Here is an 8791-nt window from a genome sequence, read left to right as displayed (position 1 = left end):
GAACTTGCTGTTCTGTAGAAACGAAAACAAACCTGAAGCTTACCATAAAGTTCAAATCCTTCTCCCTGTATTTTGAAGTCTGCCTGAACAAGTAGGTCACATGGGAGGCTCATCAGCCAAAAAAAAAAATAAATTTTTTCCACCCAAGACTTGTGAAGCACAAGGGAACATTTTTAGAGTACAGTCAAACTTTAACCACACTTTTGATTATGCTAACTCACCAGTTAACAACATATTCATTACTATACATGGGTCTACTGCTGGAAAGAGAACTACAGAAATCATACTCATTGCTTCAGGAAGGCAGAACCTAAAACTATCAGTTAACTTAGACAGGCATTATGTATATACAGGCTCTTAAATATCACCATTACCCAAGACTAGAGAGTATGTACTAACTAGAGAGTATGTACAAGCCACCAAAAAGATTGGCTCAATTTATTCTGCATTGTTGCTAGGTGGCAAGAACATCTGGCATAGCAAACAGGAAATCATTCTCTTTTATGCACAGAGAAATGACCACTACCCAACAGCTTTTCTTTCCTTTTCTAAATGCACTGAGTCCTTCCAAAAACACATTTTTAATTGTAAAAAATAACATCTTTCCCCTGTCAATTATCTTCCAGAATAAGCATGATACTGTATGTTAATGCGAGCTGCTCAAAACCTTAGAAAAAGGAATGTTTCCAAAGAGAAAATCATTTTTAAAAATTCAAAGAAATTGAAGCATCCCCCCCAGGAGAATTTCTAAATACTTTTAAAACTGAAACATTTTAGCTGTTGGAAATGGCTGCTAAAAATCTCAGCACAAGGGGACCCATGTATAAGACTACATATCACAGAAGGAACCAATATCTAATTAGTCAATAGTGATCTTGGACAGCAAAACACATGTATTCTAGGGCATCATGAATTTCAAATAAAAGCTTGTGCACTTTGGGAGCAGTAACGATACCTACCATAAGCTGGGAGCTCATGAGCTGGAAACAATGCAGAAGAAGAGAGCTAAATATCACAGCTGATCATGAGATGACACCCCATCACCAATGTAATGCATCAGTCATATAAGGAAGCATTAATAGCAGTGCACAAGACCACAGCAAGAGGAGATTAAAAGAACTTGCCCTAATTGGCCTACCAAAACAAAGTTTAACAGAGGACGTGATTGTTGTCTGGAAATATCTGGGGTGTAAACATGAAAGGGAAAACTAGAAGACAGCATTAACACAAAAAGTAGTATCACCAGGGCATCAGACTTATAATTATTTTGCTTTGCACCATGTATGGTAAGACACTTTAAATTTAGCTAGTAAAAGATACAGCATAATCTTTTTAAAATGCAGAGTAGCTATCACCGTGTTTATGAACAAAAAAGAAAAAACACGATGGTAATTTTAATCTAGAAGACAATAATTTCAGTCTTTGAGGGTCTTCATTATCACCTTCAAATGACAAGTGGTAAATTATTTCTATTATTTATCTAAGGGCCAAAAGATCGCTTGTCTTCCGACCTGTACACTTCCTCTTTCCCGGCTCAAGAGCTGACACGAAACAGTGTAAAACAATTCATCTCTCACAAAGGTTATGGGGCTTTGTTCTGGTCAAAAAAAAAGAGAAAACATACTATGGAATCTGCCACTCTAAGTCACAACCAAGGTCTACGCAGTCCAATATCGTCTGTCACCGGCCAAACAAGATGCTTCAGATGAAGCTGTAAGGTCACTGCAATATAATGTGGACTAATTTGCATGCTCATCTAATCTCTAGGGGCTTTTATAAATATACTTTTTTTTCCCCAGCAACGTGACAAAAATCTGCCACTTCGGAGCAGACTCAATTAATCGACTCTGCTCCACACACGAGCTGAGGCGAACTGCACTGCAACACGTGCAGTTGTACAAGCAGTGAAATGAGCATCAGCATGCAGAAAACGGTGGCCGTGTGCTTTTGAACTAAAACACTGTCAAAGTGTTTTAGTTTAAAAGTGCGCTGCTGCCGTTTTTTGAGCGCTGATATGCATTTTGCCACTTATACAACTGTATGCGTCGCAACGCTGGGCGCTTTTCAAAGCACCCAGCGCTGCAACGCATACATTTGTAAAAATGCTTTAGGCTACAGAGAATAGATTAAGTCCTGATGTATGGGATCTAAAACTCTCTTCCAATTTTTTATTCTCAATTATAACAACTCTGAATATTCTTAATCTCAATTTTAGTTTCCAGTCTTTTTTTAAACCTTGCTAATTTCTTCATCTCAATTAACTCTACAGTCTAATAACACATTATGTGAAAGTGCATTTGTTTTCACTGAAGGTAAAACTGTCACTTTCTGGTTTCATCAACTACTCCATGTTACATTTTGCCAGTACATCGTATTCCTGTCCCCCTGAGTGGAGCAAGTTATGCCAGCCAAAGCCATTGAACTAACATGACTGAGTTTGTCAAAGGTCATCTCTCATCACATCCCTGCCCAACACACCTGTGCAAGCAAAATTTTCTTGGGTAGACCGGGCCAAATGAGTATGGAGCTGCAACTGTAATGATGAGAACCTGCGGAACAAGTTTCTCTGATGTCCATCTACAAGCAGAATAGTCAGCTTCATGTTGGTTTAATGCAAGCAAAGATGGACTGGTTTATTCAGAAAGTTCAGTGGCAGACTGGGCTCCCTCCCAAGATAGGATCATATGAAAGTAGGGCTGGAAGGGACCTCATGAGGTCATCTAGTCCAGCCCTCTGCTCAAGGCAGGATCATCCCTGACTAAACCATCCAGCCTGTCTAAACTGGTCTTGAAAATTTCCAGCAATGGAGATGCCACAACTTCTCTGGGTAACTTGTTCCAATGCTTAACCACTGACACAGTCAAAGTTCTTCCTAATCTCCAACCTAAAACTTCCTCTGCTACAGTTTGAGGCCATTGCTCCTAGTCCTGTCCCCTATGGACACAGAGAAAAGGCCATCTCCATCCTCTGTATAGCTGTCATTCAAGTATTTGAAGACTGCTATCAAATCCCCCCCCATCTACTTTTTTCTAGACTAAATACTAAATAACCCTCATTCTTTCAGCCTTTCCTCACAAGGCATGTTTTCCAGGCCTCTAATATATATCAGTCTGCAACCTTCTTCTAGGAGTTTATGACCACTGCTCCTGGTTTACCCCTGGGGCATTTCAGTGAATAGTTGTGCACCTAGCCCCTGATGCTCTCCCCTAATATATTTGTAAGATGCCACAAAATCCCCCTGAAGTCTTCTCTTTTCCTAAGCTGAACAGTCCTGTATCTGTCAGCCTTTCCTCATATGGCTGGCTCTTCAGGCCTCTAATCATGTAAGTGGGTCTTCTCTGGACTCTTTCAAGCCTTTCCACGTCCTTCTTGAAGTGCAGAGCCCAGAACTGGACGCAGTACTCCAGCTGTGGCCTGACCAATGCTGAGTACAAATGAATATGCCTCATCAGTGCCAAACAGAGCAGAAGACTTGCTTCCCTTGAGTTGCCAGAGACTCTCCTGTTAATACAAACCAGTATGCTGGGGGGTTTTTTGTTTGTTTGCTTGTTTTTATTTGCTGGGGGTTTGGGAGGGGGGTTGTTTTTGTTTTTTGCAACAAGAGCATATTGCAGTCCAAAAGTTTTTTTCACTGGAATTTACAAATTTGTTGACATTAACAAGTTTTGCAAAGTCTGTGCAATTTCAACAAATGTCTTTGATGAAGCAATGAATAATACATGCCAGGGGTCTTTGGAAAACTACCTGCTTTCCTGCCAGTGCCCCTTGGGGGCTCCTGCAAAACCTGGGCAACCAGGCACTGCAGCTCTGACATACAGATACCCAGGCTCTATCCCCTACTACTGGGAATATCAGAATTTCAGTTTTCATTCTAATCTGAAACCAACTCAAAATTCCAATTTTTAACTCTCCAAAAAACAACTGGCTTTAGTAAAAGGTAAAACAGTTTAGAGACTCTGAAAATTATACAGTGGTGTAAGGGATCTCAGGTCAGCAATATACAGTTGCAAATTCAAAGGTGTTAAATTTTCAGAGAGGGAGAATGTAACCCTAATCCTACACTATATGCTGTTCTAGTCAGTACATTCAGCTCCCTGAACTGCTATAACAGAAGCTAAAAGACAAACTGAAGAGCTTGGGCAACAGCCACAAGAGTCATTTAGGGATGGAGAAAGAGACTTGTGAGAGACACAAGGGAACGAGAGATACAGTATAACTTACCTAAATAAGTAGAGACAGATAATTAGCATGTTAGTCTGGCATCAGGCAGAAGACAGGGCAGAGTGACAGCTTGGAGACTAATTCAGAAAGGCATAAACTTTCTTCTGCAGCAGCCTACTTTGTCTGTCACCTACAAAAGCATATGCCTCTCTGAATGAGTTAGTCTCTAAGGTGCCAGCCTGCCCTGCCTTCTGCCTGACTTAGTTAAATGAAAAGTAGAAGAGATACTGGCTGCCTAACTCAGAAAAATGCGTAATATCAGAGAGGTTTTGTTTAAGCAGCAACAGACAAGTATTGAGCTAAAATAAGGAAAGAATTTCAGAAAGTACACTGGGGAAAGTTTCAACTTTCCTTTGAGACTATTCTACAATCAGATTTTATAGGAAAGAAAAATTCCCAAATACTTGAGAAATGTAAAATTAGACCAGAGACCACTGAAAATAAACATTAAGGAGCTTTTCTGCAATGGTCCCCAAGAATGACAGCAAAAACTCCAACTGTGTGATAAGGTAACATAATATTCCACTAGAAAGTCACCAGGGAGAAGTTCTTTTCTTCTGAATTTTAATCTACCCAAAGGAAAAACACTCTTTAAAATTACATGCAATTGCACTGGCTTCTGCTTGTCCTTCCTCAGGTGTCAGGGTTCTGCATAACTTCACAGCCCCCTTCCTCTCCATTCATGCCTCTCACTTCCTCTTTACCCACCTAGTCACATCATTAATCTCCTCTGGTTTCACTGACCCCTTCAAAATTTCCTCCCTAACATAGCCAAACACAGTCAAATCTCCCTTCCCTTTAAATACCGCCATAAAAAGAGGTATTTTTCCTGTAAGCCCTATTTCAACCCAAATACTGATCAGATGCTGCTTTCATGATCCCAAATAGATACAGGCGTCATGACTCTCACTAGTTCACCACTCTGATGTTAGTCATAACACAACCCTTGCTGGCTGTGCACAGTTTAGTTGGACTGTAAAGTTTATAAACAAAAAAACTCAGATCATCAAGTTTCTTCAGTCATGTTAATGCTGAAAAGGACAAAGAAGTGGTTTTACTTTGGATAAAAAGGAACCCCTCTGCTGTGAGAAGTCTGGGAGCTTTATGGTGGAGGGAGGGGGTAATAGTTCAGAACCATGAACCACAATGAAAATCAGAATGAGCCAAAGACCCATTTCTTAAAAGTTCCTTTCCTTGTACAGAAAAACCTATTAAAGAACAAATGAACCTTAGTTTAAACTTTTCCATGTGGTTCTTTCTACACATTTTCCAAACTTCTTACGTTAAATACGGATTGATTAGTAGCTCTTTCACAATGTTTGAACAGTTACATAGCAGACAAAGCCAACTAGTTTGGTTTCAGATATTAATTAAAAAATTCCAATGATATCAAGCAATTTGCATACCAAATTTAAAAGCTAGAAACACTGGATTAGTATTAAAATACCTGTTGATACACAAAGGAAGGAGAAAGCATCAAGAGAAAGTACACACCCAGAGTACACTATTTTGATACATTTAATATACTAAAAATTAAGATGAAAGTGTCAAGGATCATTTCAACTTTAAGCTATCTTCTTACCTATTAAAAATTCAAATCACACTGTATGCCTAAGGTATTATACTGTGTTCTATTAAAGACATTTGTCTAACTTTTTTTTAAATTAATAAAGAAAAGTATTGAAGAAGACAACAGATTCCTATAAATATTTGTGCTATAATCGTCAGGTACACATTTCCTTCTATTCTCAGTCTTCTTTTTAACAAATAGTGGTACATATGGATCATTTCACAAATGATAAAGTTAAAACTCATAATACAGCAGTAAACATTGTTTAGTAGCTGTCAACTGAACTAAAGTGTATATATTTCAATGTCTGCCTTAAACTGGTATCTTAATATGTCAATCATTTGTCCATTAAAGAATGGAAGCTATTTTAATCCTTCCCGCTGTAGCTTCTAGTTACTGCAGAGTCTCCCTGCTTGACTCTCTTTACTTATCCACATAATCTTTGTGTGTTAAAAACAAAAAAAAGGAGTCTCCGTTCACTCAGAGTTACAACCCTGCATTGTTACCCTTACAAAATATTGAGACATATATATAGTGTAGTTAACAATTATAATGAAACGTAACCACGCTCATCAAATAAATGACTGGAGTACATTTTGAATGTACTGGAGTACCCTTGTTCATCCCCTTCTAAATCCTTTTTTGAAGAATTTATTAGGTTTGCCATTTTGGTCAGAATATGAATTAGATAAACATGAAGAATCCAAATATGCCAGGCCACAATAACAGCAACCATATGCTTCAGTCCCACGCTAGCAATCTACAAGTCCTGGTAACTTCTGGCTCAGGAGAATTTCCCTACTTCAGTGTAATTCAGAGATACCCAAGCTAGCTGGATATGTTTACAGAGTAGTGTACACATCCCACTGGACATATCAGACCACATGCATTAATAAAACACAAAGCATTATTTAGTTTCACTAAAGGCATTATTCTACAAACACTTCTTACATAATACAATAGCCTAAAGGTAGAATATTATTTCCTCAACAGATAAGAAACCTCCTACATGTGTAGCTTGACTACTGCGTGGCATTTTCCTTAGTCTTCCCAACAGGACTTTTTTTTTTTTTTTTTTAATTTCCTTTTAAAAAACCTTCTGTTTATACCTTGGGAGCTTGTTCCTTCATACCTGAACTTCAGAAACAAAGGATTCACCTATCCATGGCCTGGGGACCTTTATCGAAAATGTCAAACATTTAACTTGACTTGCCAAAAGAGTTGTCTAATGCAGCAATTATCAAAAGGAAAAACAATAGGACAACCTTAGGGCAAGTTACTGTAGATTACTAGAAAGCATCACCCTCAGCAACTCTGCCCCATCCTCTACCCCAGAGGATATAAAACTCCCTAAAATTTAAATCTGCAATCATCAGAAACACAGCTGCTAAAAGAAAGATAAGCAGATAAAGACAAACATCAATGTCTCAGGCACATGTACACACACATGAAACTGCTTTAATAAAAAAGCACAATATAGTACTATGTTGCTATCCTAGTGTTCCTTTACTTAAAAGGACATGATCAGTTGACACACTTCCGTCCCAAATGGTTTAATAGCCAGTTGAAGAAAAGAGTTTACTATAACTAAAAAGCGTACAAATTGAAAAATGTAGCAAAGTATTTTTCTGCTTTTGCCAATTCGATTACTTTGTGCATTTGATGCCATTTTTTTTTAATGGAGTCTAAACCCTGCAAGTGCAGAAGTTTACAATGGGCATTTATGCAGTGTTGATTAGTCTACTCATTTAACTTAACCTGTGCACACAGCCTTAGTTTCCTCTGTTTGTGAAGGAAGGGAAAAAAGAGACACCTTTACAAAACCGATATGAGCGTACAACCACAAGAATTGGGACTCACTAAATAATTTATTTGATTTACTGTTGCCTTGTCCTCCCCACTTTTCTTCTCATAGCCTAAGCCTCCGTACTGAAAAAACGTAGCCACACGCTCAGCTTTATACAATGTAAGCTCTCCCACCAAAGTGAAGGGTTTAGCCACAGCGTGTAAAATAGTTCTAAGCAACAAAAAAGGGGGGGGGGGGGGGAAGGCTTCGGCTTCAGCTCATAAAGACGTACCGTGCCGTAGACAGCTTGAGTACTACTGGCAGTGCAACTACGGCAGCAGCGAACTCAGGCAAGCCCACCTGCCCAAGTACACACCTCGCTTCTCGAGTATGCTTGTCAGCCCACACGGTTATGTTGTGCTGTGGCTCATAGGAATATCCGAGCTACTTAAAAGCAACTTTAGGTACGTCTGCAGTCTAATCAGCACTGCAACGGTCCTGGAGATGTACCCTGACAGCACACAGACCTGAGGTCCTGAACTGTGAGCTGGGGCCAGTGGTCTATGCAACGTCTAGCGCGCCGGTTGCTAGTGCATAACGAACCCCCAAACCAGCAGGAGCACGTCAGCACAGGGACAGGACGAGCCGCTACTTGAAAAACCAACAGCGCTTCCTTAAGGCTTCGGCAACTCACAGCCGTGCAACAGTGCCCGAGAGTCCAGCTCCTACCGCACTAGGCGATCGACGCCAGCTACCAGGATGGCGCAGACACACAAAGACTCCTTTTCCTTAGACTGAAGCAGACTTTTTGCCGGCGACGCAATTGGAAAACACGTTTGCAGCCGTCTGGCCAGGGGCGCGCCTGCACCCGGACGGCTCTGCCGTCCACCCAGGCCGGCAATGCACCTTTGAAAGGAAACAGGCTGTGCCCTAAACCGCTCAGGCCGGCCCCGGGAGCCCCACGTCGAAGGGGGCAAACAAACCTTCAACGGGACAACCCGCGTACACCCTCTGGACCCCCCCACTCCTCTCCGGCACCCTCAGCCTCTCTCTCTCTGTCATAAGTGACCTGCCCCAGGCCCCTCGCTCCCCCCGGGGCGGGGCGGGGCGGGGCAGGGCAGGGCAGGGCGGTACCCACCACCTCGGCCACCTTGGCCCTGCCCGGGGCGCCCCGCAGGTAGTCGGGGTCGCAGCGGAGGGCGCCCAGGCGCTGG

The 8791-nt window shown here is 41.1% G+C and overlaps 1 protein-coding gene across 1 annotated transcript in view; it reads right to left on the bottom strand.

Moving 5' to 3' along the window:
- Window positions 1-8791, bottom strand: part of CMTM4 (CKLF like MARVEL transmembrane domain containing 4) — a 61704-nt gene that overhangs the window by 49422 nt on the left and 3491 nt on the right. Inside the window, exon 2 of the mRNA XM_025209492.1 lies at window positions 8716-8787. Coding sequence (XP_025065277.1) covers window positions 8716-8787 — 72 coding nt within the window. The remainder of the gene's footprint in view (window positions 1-8715; window positions 8788-8791) is intronic.

This window comes from Alligator sinensis, unplaced genomic scaffold, assembly GCF_000455745.1.
Source record: "Alligator sinensis unplaced genomic scaffold, ASM45574v1 scaffold170_2, whole genome shotgun sequence".
Taxonomy (NCBI): Eukaryota; Metazoa; Chordata; order Crocodylia; family Alligatoridae; genus Alligator; species Alligator sinensis.
The sequence above is the reverse complement of the archived record's forward strand: the minus strand, read 5'-3'. Positions and strand labels throughout refer to the sequence as shown.